The 22,831-nt window shown below is 38.6% G+C and overlaps 6 protein-coding genes across 10 annotated transcripts; 3 read left to right on the top strand and 3 right to left on the bottom strand.

Annotated features, from left to right (window-relative positions):
* The first annotated feature begins 3,955 nt into the window (after positions 1-3,955).
* Positions 3,956-6,967, top strand: LOC104823896 (hepatoma-derived growth factor-related protein 2-like). Of its 5 annotated transcripts, XM_010555680.2 has the most exons (4): positions 3,956-4,367; positions 4,499-4,752; positions 4,895-4,958; positions 5,114-6,967. In XM_010555680.2, exon 4 carries the CDS (start codon positions 5,167-5,169, stop codon positions 6,628-6,630), a length of 1,464 nt encoding a protein of 487 aa, XP_010553982.1. In that variant the 5' UTR covers positions 3,956-4,367; positions 4,499-4,752; positions 4,895-4,958; positions 5,114-5,166; the 3' UTR covers positions 6,631-6,967. The 5 variants fall into 5 exon arrangements, with proteins under 5 accessions (XP_010553982.1, XP_010553984.1, XP_010553980.1 ...); XM_010555682.2 differs by lacking the exon at positions 4,895-4,958; XM_010555678.2 differs by having other exon boundaries at positions 4,499-4,958.
* Positions 6,968-7,551: 584 nt separating this feature from the next.
* On the top strand, positions 7,552-9,962 carry LOC104823894 (EID1-like F-box protein 2). Its single transcript, XM_010555673.2, has 3 exons — positions 7,552-7,880; positions 8,667-9,445; positions 9,663-9,962. Exon 2 carries the CDS (start codon positions 8,677-8,679, stop codon positions 9,421-9,423), a length of 747 nt encoding a protein of 248 aa, XP_010553975.1. The 5' UTR covers positions 7,552-7,880; positions 8,667-8,676; the 3' UTR covers positions 9,424-9,445; positions 9,663-9,962.
* Positions 9,963-10,112: 150 nt separating this feature from the next.
* LOC104823895 (pentatricopeptide repeat-containing protein At5g39350) lies at positions 10,113-12,209 on the bottom strand. Its single transcript, XM_010555674.2, has one exon. It carries the CDS (start codon positions 12,181-12,183, stop codon positions 10,162-10,164), a length of 2,022 nt encoding a protein of 673 aa, XP_010553976.1. The 5' UTR covers positions 12,184-12,209; the 3' UTR covers positions 10,113-10,161.
* Positions 12,210-12,431: 222 nt separating this feature from the next.
* LOC104823892 (BAG family molecular chaperone regulator 8, chloroplastic-like) lies at positions 12,432-14,614 on the top strand. The gene is made up of 2 exons (XM_010555672.2): positions 12,432-13,182; positions 13,286-14,614. Exons 1-2 carry the CDS (start codon positions 12,541-12,543, stop codon positions 14,252-14,254), a joined length of 1,611 nt encoding a protein of 536 aa, XP_010553974.1. The 5' UTR covers positions 12,432-12,540; the 3' UTR covers positions 14,255-14,614.
* Positions 14,615-14,840: 226 nt separating this feature from the next.
* On the bottom strand, positions 14,841-17,251 carry LOC104823891 (UDP-glucose 6-dehydrogenase 2-like). Its single transcript, XM_010555671.2, has 2 exons — positions 17,054-17,251; positions 14,841-16,510 (listed from the first exon to the last, which is right to left on the bottom strand). The coding sequence occupies exon 2, from the start codon at positions 16,499-16,501 to the stop codon at positions 15,059-15,061; it is 1,443 nt and encodes a 480-aa protein (XP_010553973.1). The 5' UTR covers positions 16,502-16,510; positions 17,054-17,251; the 3' UTR covers positions 14,841-15,058.
* Positions 17,252-18,337: 1,086 nt separating this feature from the next.
* Positions 18,338-20,267, bottom strand: LOC104823890 (F-box protein At5g39250). Its single transcript, XM_010555670.1, has 2 exons — positions 20,153-20,267; positions 18,338-19,385 (listed from the first exon to the last, which is right to left on the bottom strand). Exon 2 carries the CDS (start codon positions 19,291-19,293, stop codon positions 18,535-18,537), a length of 759 nt encoding a protein of 252 aa, XP_010553972.1. The 5' UTR covers positions 19,294-19,385; positions 20,153-20,267; the 3' UTR covers positions 18,338-18,534.
* Between the last annotated feature and the right edge of the window lie 2,564 nt (positions 20,268-22,831).

Genomic DNA, 22,831 nt, shown 5'->3' with positions numbered 1-22,831 from the left:
GTGGAAATATATATATATATATATATATATATATATATAGTATTAGGGTTTTAATGTATTGGCGGAGAATGAATTCACATAATATTTTCTATTATAAAATATTAATGTCAGACAGATTTTGCTAATACCAATAAAAAAATATAAATAATGAATCTTGATCAAATTATTGGGATTATATTTTTATACATCATAATACGCTGCGATTGTACTAAATTAGTTTTTATATCTTAATATTATGGATAACAATCAACTAATTGTATTCATGCGTACATGGTTTTTGCTATACTTTATTATATCAATGAACACGGAACATTGTGATCAATGTAACTATCATGTGATCATAATATTGTTCTGATCACATAGTCATATCTAGAGGAGGGTATATGCAGAAATAGATTTAGCAAAAATAGGGTATTTTGGATATTTTGTCCAATGAACACTAGTTAGGCTTTTTTTTTGTATGTTTTTCGCCTTTTTATTATAATATTTGTTGCATATGTCAATTTCATCGATTAAAATTGGAGACTAACTCAATGAGTTTTTGTATGGAGTGAAGAAATTGAAAGCGCTTAATAGCAAATTCTATGATTGAAATCTTAGCCTCTTTTGGTCCCTCTCTCTTATGAACATTATTATATTCAAAATCTATTATGAATATATCGAGCATAAGAGTGTATCGGATGACGTAATTTAAAGACGATGTCTAATTATTTAAATATTTTTGGTTGAACGAATTCCTTTTTTGTTTTAAATTTCCATTTTTTCTGTTTTTACGGTTTCGAATATTTATTTTAAAAAAAAAATCAATATATTGTATTTATATGCGATTACGATTAGGTTTAAATATTATCCTAGTTTCTAACCGGCCTATGATTTAGGATTTATAGTTTAGTATGTAGAATTTAGAATTGGTTGAGGATCTAAGGTTGGTTTTAGAGATTATAACCCTAGAGGTTCCGTTTTAGGATGCAATATTTTATATTTAGGATTATGGATAAATTAGTAAGAAGGAAAAGGAAAAAAAAAGAAAGAAGTTTGAAAAACCCATCAAATCAATGGTCAATAAAATAATAGGAGGGTATATAAACTAAAAGGCGTGGAAATATATATATATATATATATATATATATATATATATATAAAATACAATTATTATAATTATAATAATAAATTAGATTCAAGGAGAGCAACAGCAGAGACGAGGAGAAGGGTTTCCGAAAGGAATGCAAACACCGTTGTTGAAGTTGTGCTTAAGACAGTCCACTTGGCACGGGAAGTCTCCGAACGATCCGTAGTCACACTCCTTGTAGCAGAATGGGTCCGCTGCTTCTTTAATTCCTTCCAAAAATATAATAATAATATTTATATCTCTCTTTTTTTAAAAAAAATTTCAACCTATATATATATAGAAGTACAACATTTATGCAATAACAAAAATAATCGGACCAAACATCGTTATTATAATAACTTACCATGTTTCACTTCTCCACATTCAACGTGAAAGAATACGACACTCGTAAATATAAGAAAAGCAACGAAACTCGCCGACATCTTCATGATTCCTATTCACTTGTAGTAATTTGTGTTTTTATATATATATAATCGATATCATTAGCTTGGGTAATGCGTCTATATTTATAACATAGAAGCCGAGTACAATAATGGAAATTTCTTGTATTCGCATTAGTTTAATGGAATAATACGTTTTAGTTTTTGTAATATTTCCAATAATTTTTTTTTAATTTGGTGATGCCCTTACACCAAAAGAAGGACAAAGTTTAATGGGGTTATATAGATCTATGTGAACGAAATTGAACACTTATGTATATATATATATATATATATCTTAAAAAAGTTTTTGTAGTTTGAGAAAAAAATATAATAGCCATATATTTATATAGAAAGAGTATCTCCAAAAATTAAACCAAAACATTTGTACATTTTTTTTTTCTGATTTAAATTATATGATTATAAATCTAGAATTTTCTAGATATTTGATTATCATAAAATAAAATATTTCTAGATTCGGATGTATTATTGATCATATAAAAGAACTGCCACCCACAATCAAAACAAATTCTTGGACCCTAAGCATAATAATACTATATTCATTATTCTATCCAAATATTATACCTTGACAAATGTCGTGATTTTTTTTTTCAAAAAAAGAAAAAAAGAAAAGGTAAGAGGGCATGAGATAACATAATTTGGAGCCGACTTCTCGTTATTTTAAATAATTGTTCTTTTTCCTTTTTTCCAAGTTTCCTATTTTATTTTCACAAGAAAAAGAGAAGTGGACCCGATGTTTGGCTTGGTCGCGAGGGTCGGATTAATTTGGTTAATAACCAAATAATCAATCAATTTTAACCGAATAATATATAATTATAATCGAGTTAAATCCAAAATAAAAATTGAATAATTTTATGGTTTCTGTAAAACCCAAAAACCGGATCCGAATCGATTAAAAATTAACGAAAAAACCGAAAAATTTAGTTAAAAAATGAATATTTGAAAACAAAATAAAATAAAATCAAATATTTGAATTTAATATAAAAACTAAATGATTATAATTTTTCTGAAATGAAAATAATCAAATCCCAACCGAAATGCACCACGTATTAGTTGGCGTCGGATTTATACATTTTAGAAATATTTATATGAGCATAATGCATACACAAAATATCATATGCTTGCGTTGTAGGGCAGAGGTGTACATAAATTGGTGGGGGCGTGCTTTCATGAAAATAATTGCATTAGCGGTTTCAGCTTTTTTTTCCCTCTCATACGGCAAAAGGGCCTTTTTAACTCTATCATTCAATTTATCCGTGGACAAAATTAATCATTTTTACCTGATCTTGGTCGCTCAACCGGTAAAAAATAGGGTAAAACTTTTTTCCCACATCTAAATTTTTTCGATTTATTGAGAGATATACTTAGGACAAAACTTGGTAAACTTCCCCATTATAAAAAAATCAACCATTTTTTTATCCTTCTTGATCAATTGGATTTTTTTTCCGTTATCCATTTATACGAATTTTTAGAATTTGACAACATAATTATAAATATATATTTATATGTATTAAAATTATAAATGTATTTTTTAGCATTTTCAAAAGAAATCACAAAATTATCTTTATTTTTTATAATTAAAAAATATTCTTAATTTATGAATTTTTTAAAAAATATCTTTAATTTGAACTCTTTCTTTATCTTCATTCTTTTTTCTCATTTTATTATTCTAACTAACCTAAACTCTAAATCCTAAATCCTAAATCCTAATTTCTAAATATTAAACTCTAAACCAATATTAAAATGTGTGATTTAAGGTTTATATTTAGAGTTTAGAGATTAGTGTTGAATAGTTAGAGTTTAGATTTTGTGATGTAATAATTAACTTTGACTAAGTAGGAGCATAGAACATAGCATCCTCAAGCCAAACATTTTGTACACTTTCTTTAATTTAAATTATATTATTAGAAATCTAAAAATTTCTATATATATTTGATTATGGTACATGGCATCTCACTAGATTCAGATGTATTATTGGTCAATTGTCATATTATTTTATTCATGTATTTTAATTCGAAAATGTCGTGATTTTTTTCTAGAAGAGAAAAGAGTGCATCTGATGACGTAATTTAAAGACGATTTGTCCTTATTTAAATATTTTTTGAACAAATTCCTTTTCTGTTATAAATTCCCATTTTTTCTGTTTTTACAGCTTCAAATATTTATTTTTTTTAAAATTTAATTTTTGTTATTGTATTTATATGCGATTATGATTAGGTTGAAATATCATTCCATTTTTTTAATATCAATTTCGTTTTATAGACGATTATTTTAAGTTCATATTCGACTATATTTGCCAATCTATCACAATTGGACATGTTCCTACCGGACTGGTCGGTTCCGGTCAAGGATATAATTGTTTAAACCGGAACTAAACCGAGCATGTGGTCATTCAGTTTTCAGCCTCCCCTCTCCCTCTCTCTCTGTATCTCTCTGAAATCTAGGAATGCTAACTTATTAAATGAAAAGATCGTGGGAATCCCTCTAGGAAACCTGAAACGGACGCGGAAAGCGAAGGGAAGAAGCCCCACCAGAGAAAGAACCCAAAAGCTGAAGAAGAGAAAACAACAGAGGAACCAAAAAAGAAACCCTCAAAAGCCAACAGTTGAGTTGCTTGCACGATCTCTCCGAAGCAAGCAGAGAACCTCAAGCAAACAATGACCCAGAAAAAAAAAAGGGAGAAGAAAAAGCAAATTCTGTAGCTTTTTAGTCTCCGTCGTCACCCACAATCTGATTCGTCTCTGCTAAAGTTTCAAGCTTTCTGCTTTCTGCTTTCTGCCCAAGCAGTTCACCGACAGGTGAGAGTAGTTATATGGTTTCCCATTTGTCCCGCGAAGTTTTTTATTCGTGTTACGAGGTTCTTTGGTTGAAACACGAGATGGGTTTTTGATTTTCTTGGGATTTCACCATAATTTTTTCCTTCATGCAGTCGGATCTTATCCGTGGAAATGAAAAATGCGTTTGTTTTCCTAATTGTCTTACGAGATCTAGAGAATGGGTTTCCTTCAAGTTGAAACTTTCGTGGAGTTGGTTAAGAAAGAACCATCCTTTGAGAAGAAGTTGGGAGTGGACTTTTCGATGAATCGGTTGCTTCAGAATGTTTCTTCCTCTGGGAATCTCCGGATGATCATTTTCAGAAGAAACAGGAAACCGACCTTTACTGGATTATCCATTTCTTAGAATGTGGGATTCCTTTGTTAATTGGGTTCCCTTCTGTTTTGAATAATTAGGATATCTCTCCTTGCTTCTAGCATTTGGGTTTACACAGTTCCATTTTATGTTTGGTTCTTGTTCTTTGTTTTTTGATAGTACAAGGCTTTTGCAGTTTGATCTACTTTGATTGGAGATGGATTGCTTGCTTTGAGGTTTCATGACTTCTCTAAAATATGGTTTGTTTGCTATATAGTTCTCATTCTTGGTTGATACCTTACAGATCTCTCAGATTGGATCTCTCTACTTACTCTTATCTCCCCTGTTCATCGCTTGGTAATAGTATCAAGCTGTTAACTTAACATTGGTTTCATTGTTCACAATATGTTTTCAGGTGTTTTCTAACGGTTTAAGTGGTAACCAATTGCCTCTTGTCGCTGCATCCTGATGGACGAGGAGACTGCTAGTCCCTTTCGAACACCCGAACGGATGAATAAGCAAGAGGATAATAAACCGAGAAGAAACTCTGCTGGGAAGGTAATGTCCTCAGATGGTAAACAGAAAGAGCTCCCTCGTTATCTCAGAGCGTCGACAGGTTCATGCCATGATCTCTGCAAGTATGGGAGGAAAAATGTGTCTGAGGAAAAACCGTGGCGTTCCAAGGTTAAAAAGACTGTCAAGAAACTTCCTGATGGCATGAACGAATCTTTTAGCTCAGGGTCTTCTGAGAGGAAGAGGGTGATGGCAGTGAAGATGAAACAGGAGCTTCATTGTTCAGATGATGCTTCTGAGATTATAAAGAGAGAGTTAGTGAAGACAACAAAATCCAAGCTCAAATCTTCTCCTGTTTCGGGATCCCAGACATCTGGAAATGCCAATACTACTGAGAAGCAGAAAGTTGTGTCAAAAAGATCTCATTCAGGACGAGCAGCTAAGAAATCGAATGACACTAACCCGACACATGTGCAAGTTTCTTCACCAGGGCTGAAACCGCTGAAGGGGAAGGCCAGTCGGGGAAACGACAATGATATGAAGATAGAGAAGAATATTGGAGCATCCAAAGTTGTTTCAAAGAAAGTGTCTTTAACCCCGAGAGCTTCATTTTCCTCGAAGCCGTCGATCAGATTAGCTGGAAATTCAAGTCTGAGGAAGAGCCAGAGCTTGAAAGCTTCATCTTCTCCACCAAATCAGAAACCAAGCAATGTGCAGTGCAGTGATGAGCCTAAGCAGTTGGATAGTTATCCGCTCGAGGAGAAAACATTGCACGTTGTGGAAATGGAAGCGGAGAACTACAAGATTGCAGAAGAACATGATCCCAATGAGAAATTATGCATTGCCGACCCGTCTCCTCCATCGTCATCCTCGACTCAAGAAGACGAGGATGTAGGAGAATATGAAGAGTATACAGTATCAGAAGCAGAAGGGCACGATTACCAATCTCAGAGCGATGAGCCCGAGACTGCAGAAGAAGAGGACGAGACTTTGGATGGAGAGGAGAAACCAAGGGGAAGAAATGAAGGAAAATCTGCAGACGAAGCACAAAAGTTACATTTCAGAAGAGGAAGGGTTGTGGATGTAAATTCCGAGAATGGCAAACCGACGAGGCTTAAGTTTAGACGAGGAAGGGCTCTCGGGGAAAACCAAACTCAGAATAGCCATGGAAGGAGGAGCTTTAAGAAGGTAGAACATGTTGCAGAAGACAATGATGAACATGAAGAGGAAAAAGTAGTGTTGAGGCATCAAGATGTGGAGGAGAAGAAAGATGGACAAGGATTGTTCAACAATGTCATTGAAGCAACAGCGAGCAAACTCGTTGAAAGCAGGAAAAGCAAAGTTAAGGCTTTGGTCGGAGCTTTCGAAACCGTCATCTCTCTGCAAGAATCAAAACCTTCTTCTAACTCTGCAACATGAACCCTAGAAAGAAACATCAGGAACGAACAAGAGAGGAAAGCTGACTTTGATCTTTGACAAGCTTTGTTCATCAGTGAGGTTTTTCCAGTAGTAGCAGTAGTGTTTGCTTTGGTTTCGGTTTCGGTTTCGGTTTGCGGAAACCGGCAATGTAAATTGAACCGGTTTGAATCCCCTCCGGTTTGCTGAACCTCAAGAAGATTGATACTTCACAGTTCACACACTCCTTATCTTTGGTATGTTTTAACATTCATTTGGTGTTTTGTGAATATGCTACTAAACCGACGGATTGTGTTTGTTTTCGGTTTTGGTTTTCTGCTCAATTTTGTTGGTTTTTCTCGGTTTTGGATTGGATTTGGTTCGGTTTGTATTCGTAGCATATCATTCTGTATTGGTTTTTGTCACTCATAACATCACAAGAATTTCAACCAAGACGGTGTTAAACCGGAATTGACATCAAACCTGGGTTTTATTATACGAAACAAAATATCCAACGCATTCCAAAGGGGGAGAGTTGGTACCAATGAGGGATTGCCACGTCATAATGACCGAATTGCCATATCAGCAGGTTGACCAATCGTGTGGGTTTGGAATCTTGTGTTTGGACCGTATGGTACACGTTTTTATCAATATTTTAAATTTGCGTATTGTTTTTTATTATCATATTATGATTATAACTAATTAATTTAATCTCCCCCTTTAATTCTCGACCGTACATCGAATAACAGTTAAAATCATCGAACCAATTGGCAACTGCTATTTTGCACCCCCAAACGACCAACCACTAGTCGCCAGCCACGCAAAATGAAATTGCTATAGTAAGCCACGTGTCTATTTACTATTCGTCCTTGATTTATGTCTGGAAACCGACTTGTAATTTTACTTAAACCGTCGAAATATTTAATTCGTTTTCCGCCTTTTGAGTGAATAGAAAAGCAAGTTTGAGCTCCTTTCTTCCTCCTCTTGTCTTCTCTCAGACTTGCCCTCCTGTCTCCGCATGCAGTCTTGTTCTTCATCTTCTCCTTCTTTGGAAAATTTTGGATCTTTTTGTTAGAGGGTTGTGTTTAAGCCAGTTCTATTTCTATTTTGTTGTGGATCTATTTGGAAAAAAAGAAGAAGAAAAATTGCAACTTCTGTGGCTCTTGCTCAAGCAAAACCCTAAGTAGTTGTGGGTCCTGCTCTGAATTCGCCTCTCGTAATCTAATCTCTGAAGCTCTTTTGATTTTTGGATCAGCGGATTCGTATAAACGAAGGTAAGATTTCTCTCCTTTTCTCATGGTGATCTTGCCCATTGTTGATTTTGGTGGTATTAGTCATCTCCCCGGGGAAAAATTACATTTTTATTGCTGATGTCGAGAATTGATTAGAGGAATCGAAGTGGGTACTATTTCATCATCTGTTTGTGGGTATGGATGGTTGTGTTGAAAATGCTCTTGCTTTGCTCTGAAGTGTGTTATGGATCTTGGTAAATTGGTTTTGGTACATGGGAACGCCTTTAACCAGCAAACAATGTGCTGATTAGTGTAATTGGAGATCCCCAAAGATGAATCCCTTGGATTCTGTAGTTTCATGAAGAGTGGGTATGAGGTGAAACCTGAAAGAGCAATGAATTGGCTTGATTGAGAAAACAGTGTTGCATTAGTGTGTATGATATGAAATTGCAATAAAATGTAGTTTAAGAATTCTCAAAGATGGCATACGAGGTGTCGCCTTTGGTCCGAGGTTTGTGAATTTGGTTAAGAGTACCCATTAGTTAAACATTTCTTGCTTTTTCATGTTTCCTTATTGTGAAACTTCTAGTTAGAATGTCCATTCTTAATGGAGTGACCACTGCTTTTGGTTTGGTAACTACAAGGGAAACCAATGCATCATCTCTAAACTCAGATCCCTCTTTATTTATCTGCCATTAGTTGTTCTACTGACTATATGGCTGCGATCAAGCTTTCCTGTAACGTATGATACCTCCTTTGAAGACTAATAGACTAGGATAACTTGTGCAATTTTGCTTCAATTAACTTCCTTTTTTTGTTTCTTGCTAGGTTGAGAAAAATGATAATAGCAAAGCAGTACCGCTGTATTCACTCAGCAAGCTGTCAGTGCACAAAAGGGCATCTCAGCGAGGATGTACTGTTCCTCATGTTTCAGCATCTGAACTGGAACCCTAAACTTATTGCAACTATGTCTTGTGTGTGTAAATGGTTTGATGATCTCGCCAAACGACTGCTGTGGAAGGAATTCTGCAGAGCTAGGGCGCCCAAAATGATGCTTGACCTCCAATCCAGTGGGAGCCACAGCATCGACGGGAACTGGAGGGCACTTGGGAAACTTCTTATTTACTGCTCAGGTTCAAGCAAGGGAGGACTCTTCAGCGATGTTCAAATCCCTGGTCATTTTGTTTACAGGACCCGTTTCTCTAGGACATCAGGAAAGAGCTTCCTTCCTTCACAATGCAAAACTGACGTTTTATACGTTTCTGATCCATGTGAACACCTTGATCAAGGGGAGGAGGGTGACTTGGGATTCTTCCGTGGGATTTTCAAGTCTTTTTCTGCGTCAAATGTCCGTAAAATGCTTATCAAGAAGGGGGTAACGTTCCATCCCACAGAGGTTTGCCCATATTGCAAGGCGAAACTATGGAGTATGCTTCAGGCTAAAATGATACCACAGACAGCTAGTTGTAGGTTGGGAGCCTATGAGGATTGCGTTGAATATTACGTGTGTCTCAACGGACATATGCTCGGTGTTTGTACACTCTTGCCCCTGTCTGATTCTGAGGAAGCATCCGAGCTTGAGTGACTACAAGAATGGAAATCCCCAGGTACCCTTTAGTGGAAATCTATCTGTTTTTGCTATGAAGTGTTCTGGTTTACGGTTATTTGGGACTTGGGGTTTAGCCTTGAAGTTCAGTTAAACTAATTGCATCTCCAAGCATTCGTCTCTGTTCTTTGAATGAAGATGCAAGTGCATGATAAAGCATGTCTACTTGCTCGGGTTGCCGTGGTTTATCTGATACGATATCTCTGTTTCTTGGACAGGCGTTTCATTCAATCATTACTGGATTTGGATTTCAGTTTATCGGTCTTTGCATATAATTGGGTGGTGTATGTATCGTCAGCCAGCGTCAGTTGCTTTGGGCAATCCATTATTTGACAGTCTGCATGTATATATATGAACAACACTTCGGAAGTTCGAGTTGAGTTTGAGGCATATCTTGTTGTCTTTTCATACTCTGTTTGGTCACATTTCTTGATGTAGCTTGTCACTTGTGTTCATAAGCGGTTTCCCTGCCTGTAATGAAACATCTCTGGAAAAATTATGATCTTTTGATAAAAACATCTCTGGTCCACAGTTAGTTTCTCAGGACACGGGGATACGTTCTGCTACTCTATTTCTCTGAAATTCTGGAGACATCCATATATCGGATATCCGATTTTCGGGTATACAATTCTGTGAAACATCGATTTCCAAAAATCGAGTGTCCACAGGTCTAATATTCACGGATACCCGATTTTCGGGTATTCATGCCCAGACCTATCAGCTTGATGTACTTCTCACCTCCACTAGACTATGACCCGGCATCTTTCTCAACCCAACACTTGTCATCATGTTTCTTACACTCTCCGCATCTTTCCATCTCCCCAGCGCCACGTAAATCTTTGCCAGCAGCATGTAGTTTCCAGTGTTTCCAGGCTCCAGCTCAAATAGCTTATTGGCAGCCATTTCTCCGAGCTCAGCATTCTCGTGTACTACACAAGCACTTAGCAATGCACCCCAAGTGGTCGGGCTAAGCCCAAATGGGACGGTTGTAATAAGATCGTATGCTTCTTTCAGTCGTCCTGCTCGACCAAGGAGGTCGACAATGCAAGTGAAATGGTTAGGCCGAGCTATCGTCCAGTGATGTTCGAGCATAAACTTGAACAACGTTAAACCTTCGTCCACCAGACCGGTATGGCTGCAAGCATGTAAGACTGAAGTGAAAGTGATTTCATTTGGCTTCAACCCAGACCGGAGCATTTCTCTGAGAGTTAGCAATGCATTAGGACCATCTCCGTGCATCGCGTAGCCAGAGATTAAGGCACCCCATAGAACTATATCTTTGCCCTTGTGTTTTCGTGGAATACCATCGAAGATCTTGTGGGCAGATTCTAATGTTCCGCACTTTGAGTAGACATCGATCAAACCTGTGGCAGCTTCAATGCTCGACATAAACCCAGATTTTGTAAGATAGCAGTGGATATACATTGCCTGATGCAAATCAGCTGCAACTGCAAAAGCTGGAAGGACACTGTTTAATGTAGCTATATTTGGTTCTACATCTTCCAACCGCATCCATTTGAATAGTTCTATTGCTTCTGTCATAAGCTGATTCTGAACACACCCAGATATAATCGCACTCCATATTCCGGTTAGCCTTTTCGAAGCTCCTGAAAAGACATTGAAGCAAAGGTCTATCCGATTGCATTTAGCATACATGCTGATCAAGGAAGTCTCTATTATGACCTCGGAATCAACCTCTTGCCTTACTGCCCGGCCGTGAAAACATTTACCACCATTCAGTTCGAATGCACTGCCACATGCTGAAACAAGAGAGGATATAGTCACAGTATTAGGCCTCACACCTTCAAGCTGCATTAATCTACACAAATCTAAAGCATTTCTCAGGTCACCATCTCCTATATACCCATTGATCATAGAAGTCCATGTGATTACATCCCTATGCTCCATCCTATCAAAGACAAATCTTGCCTCATCCATGCGATCACACTTCATGTACATGTCCACCAATGCGTTCTTCACCTCTAACTTATCCGCCAACCCTTTTTCTTCCACCAACTTATGAACCTCTCTTCCAATTTCCAAATCCTTCAAGTGACCACAAACTGGCAACAAAGAGACCATTGTGGCTCTGTCCGGTTCAACACCCTCGTAAACCAACCTATCAAAAATCATCAAAGCATCATTCATGAATCCATTTCTGCAATACCCACTAATCATCGTGTTCCATGAAATCACATCCCTGTTCTTCATAGCATCAAACACCTTCCTCGCCAATTCAACCCTCCCACAGTTCATATACATCCCCAACAATGAGTTCTGCACGTACTTGTCTGCGCCAAACCAGCCTCTCAAGATCCTCCCATGAAGAACCAAGCCCAATTTTACCGAATTCAACTGACCAGCCGCCTTCACAACAAAAGGGTAAGTATAACTATCCGGACAACACCGACCAACCATCCTAACAAACACATTAACAGCATCTTGATACAGCCCATCGCGCACGTACATTCTGATGGCGATGTTAAACGAAAGCAGGGAACTTTGAGGCAATTCATCGAACAGCTTCCGCGCATATGAGATGTGATCACACAAGGCATATGTAATGAAAAGGGACGACCGGAGGTGGTGAGAGAGATGACCGCCGGTGATGACGTGGCAGTGAAGCGCCTTGGTTTTGGAGATTGATTGAGTAGCTGCATAGTGATTCAAGAGAGATTGGCATTGTTTGATGGTTAGGGCGTGTTTGGCTTTGCCTCCTTTCATATAAACAACATTCATTCCCTTCAATCCAACGGTCGGGCCGGGTTTACAATAAAACGCGTCGCAAAGGAAATGCGTGCCGGATTGAGCTTTAAGACGTGAACTGCATGACGTCTATGAAGAAGCGAGTTGCAGACTTGGAATGCGTGCCGGTTCGAATTTCGAGACGCGGAGTGCTTGACGTCGTAAGAAGAAATGACTTGAAGACAACATGCATGCCGGAAACTATTTTGAGTCATGGAATGCGTGACATCTACAAAGATTCCTTCTATGTTTTTTTTCTTCTAATTTTAAAAAGTATTACAGTGAGAAGCACACTGGTCAAAAGCCTTTTTGAGTGCCCTCGATCTCCCAAATTCCTCCGCCGCAGAATTCATGGCGTCCCGCCACCACCACCGCGACCACGGCCGCTGCCACCGCCACAACCACCGTGAGAGCATCCCAATATCCGCTGCGATCTCGTCCACGCCATCGTGTCGCTGCTGCTCCGGCGACTACCGTCCCTGCTGCACCCAATCCGACCACCTTCCTCCAACGTCGTTGGATCATCTCCTTCGTCTCGTCGCCGCTTATCTCGAGGAACAGCTACAAGAAACGCAATGTGGTGATCAGACCCATTTCTGCGAAACCCGGTGTCGAAGCTTCAACGGGTTCAAAGGACAACGTTTTGTGCACCAGCAGAAGAACGTTCAACGAGAATACGACCATTTCGTCTTGTCTTGTCTTCTCCGGAAAATCGAAGATCTCGAGTTTTCGCTTAACCGGTTTTCGTCTTCTTCTTGCCATCGGCGCGGTTCCTACTTTACTGTAAGAGATTCGGCGGCGCGTGTGATTCAGATCCATTTCCGCTCTTACCTGGTTCGCAGATCCAGATCACTTTGGCAACTCAAGGAGCTTGCAATGATAAAATCTAGTTTCCTGTCTCTCAAATCTTCCGTTTCGGGCAAAACCCATTTCCCTTTCGAAGTAGTTTCTCGAGAAGCCATGGATTTGCTTACGCAGCTTGATTTCATTCAGGTGTCTTATTCAAAACCTATTTTTTCTTTAATTCTTCGAAGCTTTTTTTTTTTGTTCCAGGCTTTGAATTTGGTGTTATTTTTCCGATTCGTGTTCCTTCCAGAGCAGGGATGATCCGATGTTACGAGACGGGAAGAAATCACTGAGTAGAGATTTGGTAAGGTTTCTTGAGTACGTAGATGGTTGTGCTGTCAAAAGGCATGAGATTATCCTTAAACACGCAAAAGATACGAGCTTTATTGCTAGCAGCAGCAAATGTAGGAGTTTAAGATCCAGACATCTGGATTTTGGTTCATGTGAAGATAAAAACTCCGAGAAATTGAGGAAACGAATGGAGAAAATCATCATTTCGTCCAAGGGAAACGAGGATAACAATGTGGAGCTAGAAGAATTTCACTTTGTCACTGATACGGGGGAAGATATCCCTGTTGTTTCTGTTGATAATGTAAAGGTTGGAAATTTGAGATCTAGAAATGGTGTTATGGTGAAAGGCAATGTTGGATTGAAACCTCGGGTGGGTAGGACCATAAGATTCGACAAGAGGGGGGATGCCTATCCGGTATATGGAAGTGCCCATGAGCCGGCTTCAAATGGAGAGGAGGATTCAGTTGATGATGACGAGGAGATCTTGGTGATGTCCCATGATAATGGTGTGAGCCATAGTTCCAAAACTAGAAAAGGGGTCTTGGTGAAAGGCACTGGAGGGAAAACCAGGGTGGTAAAAACTGTGAGCTTTGATGAGAAAGGGAATGTGTATAGGGTTTATGGAGATACACCCGAGTCAAGTTCAGGTGGGGATGATGACAATTCCACGAATGGATCAAACAGTGAGAATGGAGAATATGGAGAAGAGAATGGTTATGACGAGGTCGAGGAAATCAAATGCGTCCCGAGAGAGAATAAGGTCGCTGAAGAAGAAGCTCGTTCAGAGGACGAGGAGTCTTCTTCACAGGGTAGTCAAGGGGAGATACCGCTCACAAGAAACGCAAATCATGCAGTAGAGAGTGAGTTTCGGGGTCGAAAGGGTGGCTTAATGTTCTCTCCTCCATTGCCACTCAAAATGGAACCTTGAGTTGAGCTGAGTCATGGTGAAAGGAACTGGTGCCAGCACAGAGTTACCATGTTCCGGTGACTAGTTATTCTGATGTCTGCTGTCGGGTCTCAGTGTGAATCCAATGGGAGCATTTTGTCATGTCCAAAAATGTAACACAAGGAGAAGGGTTTCAGGTTAGGTTCCTTTTGGTGGGACTTTTTCTTTTGGATTGTTTCTGGATTTTCTCTGTTCTGTATTGATTTACAGGATTTGTGTTCTTGAATCTTGAACTGATGGATCGTTTGATGAACTGTCTGTCTCCACGGGAAGTAATGCTGTTCTTTTGTGTCAGCTTCTGCGTGAGCATGAATTTCTCAGTTTAATCTTTGGTTTTTTGTTTATGGGATTCTCCCGTGATTTCGCAAACTATCCTTGTAATCTTTCCTGTGTAACATTTAATACACACAAATGTGCAATAAGAGTTCAGGGAAAAAATAATATTTTTTAATTATTTCAGACGAGGTTTATAAGAAGCCGACGAAGATATTTCGGACAAAACCTGTAAGACGCAAGACAACATTATGTCTTAAATTGAAATGAAACGCCTTTTTCTCTGCGGCCACAATTAAGAAGAAACTGATTTTATTAACTAAAAAAAAAATCACTCTCATGAAAAATGTAACAAAAAAGAGTCTCACGATTCACATACAGAAATTATATGAATAAAGATTTAAAAAAGATATTTCAGAAATGAGCGAAGAAAATAGATATCAAGAAAAAGAATCGGGCCGTGCAGATCGGTTGCCACGTCATCACCATAACCAGAGCCACCCCCACCCCCCTTCAAGCCACGGCCGGCATGTCCTTGAGCCATGGGTCGAGTGGCTTACCAATGGAGTAGACTATGAACCCAATCTCTCTTAGCTTCTCCGCGTTGACCACGTTCCTTCCGTCGAACACGAACGCCGGTTTCTGCATATTGTCGAAGATCCTCTGGTAGTCGAGGTTCTTGAACTCGCCCCACTCGGTCAGGATGCAAACCCCGTGAGCGTCCTTTGCCGCCTCGTACGCGTCCCACGTGACCGTCACTTGTTTCACGGTGGTCGGGCTCATGGGCTGCAAGTGAAGAGGGTGGTCCCAGTCGAACTTGTTCATGGTCAGGTCCCTCTGGATCTGGTCCTCCGTCACCTGCGGGTCGTATATGCTTAGCCGTGCTTTGTCTCCCAACAGGCCCTTGCACACGTCGATGGCCGGCGTCTCCCGGGTGTCCCCCGTGTCTTTCTTGAAGGCGAACCCAAGAACAGCAACCTTCTTATTCGAGACCGTGTTGAACATGGAGGAGACGACCCGGTTCACGAACCTGCTCTTCTGGTAATCGTTGATCTTGATCACTTGTTTCCAGTATTCCGCTACCTCGGGCAGGCCGTTGCACTCGCAGATGTAAACCAGATTCAGGATGTCTTTCTGGAAACACGAGCCGCCGAACCCGACGCTCGCATTCAAGAACTTGGGACCGATTCTCGAGTCCTTACCGACGGCGTAGGACACTTCCATGACGTCGGCTCCGGTGGCTTCGCATAGAGCCGACATGGCGTTGACGGATGAAATCCTCTGTGCCAAGAAGGCGTTGGCCGCCAGCTTGGAAACCTCGGCCGACCACAAGTTGGTGGTTAGGATACAGTCTTCGGGGACCCAGTGAGCGTAGACAGACTTCAAAGCTTGGACGGCTTTTAGCCCTTCTGGAGTTTCCCGGCCTCCGATGAGGACCCGGTCCGGTTTGAAAAGGTCCTCGATTGCGGTTCCCTCCGCGAGAAACTCGGGGTTCGACAGAATCTGGAACTTGATCCCCTTGCTGTTGTGGGTCAGAATCTTTTCTATGGCTTCGGCAGTTTTGACCGGGACAGTCGACTTCTCGACCACAATCTTGTCGGATTCAGACACATCAGCGATCATACGGGCAGCGCTCTCCCAGTAAGTCAGGTCCGCAGCTTTGCCGGCTCCAAGACCCCTCGTCTTAGTCGGGGTGTTGACAGAGACAAAGACGATGTCAGCTTCCCTGACGTGTTTCTCCACGTCGGTGCTGAAGAAAAGGTTCCTGCCACGGCACTGTTTCACGACGTCGTCGAGACCTGGCTCGTAGATGGGAAGCTGGTCGCTGTTCCAGGCATTGATACGAGGAACAGAGATATCCACAACTGCCACTTCAATGTCTGGGCATTTCAGTGCAATAACTGCCATGGTCGGGCCACCGACATATCCGGCTCCAATACAACAGATCTTCACCATTTTCGTAGCCTGCAGGATGAACAATAAGTCAGAAAAAGGAATTGTTCATAACTGGCCCCAACAGGATTACTTCCCAGGATGAACACCAAATCAGACAGCACCATAGAAACACAGACCGACATTGTAATAGGAGAAATAAGAAATTGTTCAGATCTGAACCACGCTTGCAAGAACCGACATCGAACACTTACACCAATTCATGCAAGTAAAACAGATCACTCATTCAAAACGAGAGAGAGATCTCGATGAAAACGGCAAGCCCATTGGACAAACGGATTATCTACCGCTGTTTCTGTCGGATCCGATCACAAATATAGCTCGATTTAGATCTGGGAAATTCAACCACCGTAAAACCACAGACCATCTCTAAACCAACACAGATCCGTACGCTCAAGCACTATGTTCCAAGTAGTCAACTAAGAAACACCGATCTAAAACCTAACCACACTGATCAACGATTTAGAGCGGAATCAGCAGAGAATCAACTACAATTCGAGATTTTTCGCCACAAAAATCCAAAATCCGACAAGAGAGGTAAGAGATTAGCGTTACCTCCGAAGATTAGCAGTGAAGAACACGGAGAAGAGGAGCAGAGACTTTCAGAGAGAAATGGCAACGACATGGTCAGAGCATGAGAAGCTCGGTGGAATTTATAGGAGGTGGGTTTCCGATTTTGCCCCTCACACAGACCAGAGACACCAAACCCTTCGGATCCGGCTCCGTTGGAGAAGCATCATTACATCTGGCATCCTCTTGCTCGAAGGAAATGGCAAAATGAGAATATGTCTGAACCAAACCTTGAAATGACGATAATACCCTTACAAGCGCTGAAACCTCTCTCTCGCGGACGACAAATAAGCAATCGAATCGATTTTGACTTGAAAGTTGGATGATTTTCTAAAATCGAATAAAAAATTATCGATTTTTTTTGAAAAATTAATATTTTTATCATAGAAACGAATTCAATCTAAAACTGAGTGTTTATAATTTTTCAAAAAATAAAACAATATCCAAAGTACTGTAACCCAAGATTACATTGTTGGGATTGGTATGATTTTATATGTTTAATCATCGTTTTTTAACCAAAACTTTCTGATATTTTTAATTTTATCACTATGTCTTGATTTTAATATTTCAAAATATAATTTTATTGCATTGTGGTTGTCGGGACCAATAAATAGTAAAAAAATTCACGAAAATATCGTTTTCTGATAATTGTTGGGATTCTCTTACATTTGGAATAGATTCGAAATCTTAAAAAAAAAAAAAGGAATAAAACATCAAAAGATAAATGTTAATTCAAAACTTACACCAAAGTGTTCATGTATGGCATAACAGATGGTAGGTGGGGGCCATTTTGGACCGTGGCAATTGGAAACTTTATACTCAAGGATGTCATGTGATTGATTGCTTAACATAGAAAATAGTCATTGAGTGTTTTTTAAGGTATTTGTAAATGATTGAGGCGATACCAAAAATAAATAATAATAATAATAAGTCAAAAAAATTTAACAATGATGTGATGTTATGAATCATATGCTGGATTCGTTACCCCATATCTCCATTTAATGTTTACCAAAAAAATTACATATATGTTGGACAATTTTCGAGTTTAATCATAATTTAAATGAACATTTTAAAAAATTATACGAGATAACAAGCATGTTATCTTTTAATAGATGTTGGAAAATATTATTAGAAATAGTTACTATTCCAAAATTTATCTTCTCTAGTAATAATATTTTTCTCACATACATTATTTAGGAATCCGTACATTTATTTTGTGTTTATAAACAAGTGAAATATGGTTTTTTTAAAAAAAGTATCGGCTCAGAATGGTGAAATTATCAAACCATCTCTCTGAAAATGTCTTTACGGGCAGATGAACAACGAGATCATAGGATTCACGGATAACATAGATCGTGACTGTTATGTACAAGCTGTCATTTCATACCTGGTGGTGCCGATGTCGTTCCCACCACTCAGATCGGTTTCGGGGTGAGCTGAAGAGAGCGGTCGCGGGTTCCTTCCTTTCATTTCCAATCAAGCATGTCCAGAAGCCACAATACCTCTTCCTTTGTGTTGGCAACATCACAGAAATCCAGCTGAATCCCAAAAACATCGATGAACCCGTCGTTTATGTCCTCGACGTCCATGAAAAGCAACGAGATCCAAGCTCGGATACCCGAGATGAAGGGGTGGCGAGGAGAAAAGTCGAGATACTCGAAAGCAAGTGCTCTGTAGGATGAGCGGTCTATATAATCGAAAACTGACCGGTTGATTATCCGGGCAACCTTATCCGAACTCTTGTCTCCCACGAGAACAGAAACACTAACAGTCTGGTTCAGAGGGATAGTAAATCTTGGCTCAGCGGGCACGATCATCTTGTAATCAGGCCTCTCGAGGTGGATTCTAAGAACGTTGCTAACCCCTGAAGGAGGGATTTTCATTCCCCCTTGCAATGCAATTCCGGGAATCACTTCCGAGTACATCAGCTTGTCGTCTGACCAGATGTCGATGAAGAATTCGAGCACGTCAAAAGACAGCCTCGGAGGAGGAAGTGCACGTTGAATCTGTCGGTTACTGAACATTTGGAACAACCTGTAATATGTGACAGTTGGAGGTCGAGATTGCTTGCAAACGGAAGGCCATTTCTTGGCACATAGAGATTTCCAGTAATAATCATCACGAGCGATATCTCTCCATTGTCTGCATACCGCCATACATGCAGCAAGATTCTCACCGTCAAGCAAAGGAAAAACAGCCTTCAAAACTTCTTCAGAGGAAGACATTTTACGCCGTCTGAGCACTAGCAGAATATCATTCTTGATCTACTAGTGCTAGATCGTTTTCAGATGAAAAGGGCAATAGAATGAGAACTATCCTGTTAAAACGAAGATAACAAGCCAATGAACAGAACGGTTAGAGACAAAACTGGATTCTAGACAGGAAAAACCGAGACAACAAAAATAGTACGACTATAAGGCGATTTCGCGCTAATCAGAACAAACATCATGGATTACGTGCTGATGAACCAAAACTGAGAAATCAGAGTATCTATAAGTACCCTTTAACCTTTTTTCCAGAACGGGATATTCCAAAAAATGGTTATTTCTATTCAAAACCTGAATGTGGAAGGTTTCATCTTGCTTAGAAGATGAGGAAAACGCAAATTTCTTCGAGAACCAAAGTGGGATTAAGACCAAACAACTACGGGATTAGTTCATTCAACCTAACCATCAAAACCCATATACTCAAATCTCAAATGTGAAGGCTTAATTTAGCTATGTATTACACAGCACAATCTGCATCTACACCATTAAGCATAATTCGCAAGACAAAAGAGGACTATAGGATCGAGATCAGTTCAAGTAATCAGGAGGAACATTTTAGACGAAATGGCAAATCTCTATACCGGAAAAGACCATCAGCCCGTCAGAGTTAACAGAATCGACCAAATCGATTCACGTTTGAGGAAACGTAATCTAACAGCAGATAGGAAAATTAATCAGAATCGATCACATTTAATAGGAAAAACGATCAGAAATCGGATTCAGGTGAAAAACACAAACAAGTATCAAATCGTAGCAACATCGAAACAGAACACAATCATCGCCAAGGGAACCGAGAAACATGAATATCGAAATCTACCTCTGAAATACTAGGGCTCGGATTCTGCGATCAATTCGAAGCCAATGGAGAGAACGAGAAGGTTTACATGAACAAATAAGAAACTGGGAAAATTTTCGTGGATAATTAGGGAAAGGGAAAGCACGAGAAAGCCAGCGAAGACTAAAGACGATGACTTTGATTGGGAGATACTCTCACGAAATGGGCCTTGGCCCATGACAAATAAATGGGCCTAAACTAGACCGACACAGACACTATGTGTATGCCCAAATTTGCATGGCCTTATGCAAAAAAAAATAAAAAATAAAATAAAATAATGGTTGAAATGAAAAGCGAAATAATAAAAATGACATTTCATTTTTTCCAACAAAATAAAAAATCATGGTATCTAGTACCCTGTTAAAATGGAAAGAAGTCGGATTAATGTGTAATATGTGGGTGGATATTTGGATTTCATTTATATTTTATTTCTTCTATTTTTAATATTTATTAGATTTTTAAGATAATTATATTTTTCTGTTTAAATATGTATATTTTATGTATTTTATAATTATGTTTATATTTAGATCATTTGTTTGGTCAATTTGATTTTAAAAAGATAGTTACCATTTAGATTGGAGATTGGATTCGATTTAAATATAATTATTTACTATTCAATTGATTTGATTCAATTTTATATAATACCAATTCATAATTATCACTACTCCACCAATATCCAGTTGTATTATTGCAAAATCCATTATTCCGGTCCATGGTTACGGATTTGTGGATAAGAGAAACAGAGATGTTATGCATTTGGCCAGTGATTTCATAAATATTTAGAACGTACAAATTGCTTGAACCGAATATCTTGGAATTTCTCTATAAAGATTTGACAGAAGCACCATAATTGATAATAATAATAATAATAATAATAATAATAATAATAATAATAATAATAATAATAATAATAATAATAATAATAATATTAATAATAATAAAGCGGAAAGAGGACAAAAACAGTGTGGCATGGGGGACAAGGCAAAACGGGTCAGTGACTCAGTGTGGGATCCCCCCACCCAGACTGACTTACCGAGCCTCCATGTTCAAGGGTCAGGGCTCCACTATTTCCTCGTCAATTTTATAAAAAAAAAATAATCAAATTTAAATAAAAACTGTAGATAAAGATAGTAACGAATGAATACATTTTAAAAAATGAAAATTTTTTATTCCAAAAAATTACGGTGATCAAAATATTTAAAACCCTAATGAGAAAACACCACAATATAACCGATGAAACTCTAACATGTGATTGATTGGTCGATGACCATAACATAGAAGAATTCACAGGCATTGTTTGGGCAAATTAAGATCATGTACATGCATGAAGTGCCGAAGGAGCGTGGCACGTGGCATTACCATCCACAAAACATGGTTATTACATGCATCACATACATGCATATGTGACATGCAAAAGCAAGATGATGTTGGCTTACGTGGAAACTGCGAAATGGTTGAACGAAAAGATGTTTCATCAGACATCGATTCCCGCTTGTAACGTTGCGTTAAAACATCATATCGGACATTCCCTCCATCATATTGTCCCTCACCCCGACACTCACTAAAGCACAAAACTTGTGCTCTCCCACTGACCCCTCCCACCACATATACACACATATTACATATATACATGTGCGTATATATATGTACGCTATGATGATGAGCTCCGAAATACTACGCTTCACCATGTTATATTATATAAAACAAGACATGTGCATGTATATACGTACATCCGAAACAGGAGTACTCGTAGATGAATGAATCATGTACGTATAATAATTGCCGTTCCGACTAGTGTATATATAGTCGCATGCAGTGGATGTGTGTGTGTGTGTATATGTACATGTATATATATATAAGAAAATGAGGGATGCATGCAGGGAATGTGGAGAACATGTTAGACATGACATGCTGCATATCTCTGTCTCGCTTACCCTTTTTCCTTGTGTCCATGTGCCATTCCTTTCACATGTTCCTTCTTTTCTTTACCCAAACCGACTTTCGGTCGGGTCTGCTGAATTATGATTATATGATATTCTTATTAATGGAACTATATACACCTAATCAACATTAACTATAATATATATATATTATAATATTGAGTGAAAAATTATCTAATTTTTGGATAATCAAACAATTCAAGTTCGTAAATCGTGATATTTATACGTCGGTTTCAGATTTATATTAGTTGAATGAAATATATTTTATATTTATTAAAATAAAAATTATAAAACTTCAGATATCTATCGTAAATTTATATAATTAATTTTTTTTCTTTTGTTTGAGATTACAAAGTAATTCTAAGGTATTTATTAAAATTTATATAACTATTTTTAATGTATTGGAATCCACGTATCCGTAGATATACATATAGATAATATTTTGAATTTAAAATTTTAATATTGCTCGTCTCTGCGACATGATATGTGAATTACATGAAAATATATTTATTATTTATAACTAGAAATTTATTTATTATGTTATGTATATTACAAATCCGTGCTCCAATGAGGGATTTGGTGCCCCATATCGCCTTCACATGCGGAGGCCATACCATCCGTTTACATCTCTCTCTCTCTCTCTCCTATGTTCTTTCTTTATCACACTAATTATCCTTAATTTATATATAAAATCGAATTTTACGATAGAGAATATCTAGAT

The sequence above is a fragment of the Tarenaya hassleriana genome, unplaced genomic scaffold, assembly GCF_000463585.1.
Source record: "Tarenaya hassleriana unplaced genomic scaffold, ASM46358v1 Cleome4, whole genome shotgun sequence".
NCBI classification, from domain to species: domain Eukaryota; kingdom Viridiplantae; phylum Streptophyta; class Magnoliopsida; order Brassicales; family Cleomaceae; genus Tarenaya; species Tarenaya hassleriana.
This window is presented reverse-complemented; position numbering and strand designations above follow the sequence as displayed.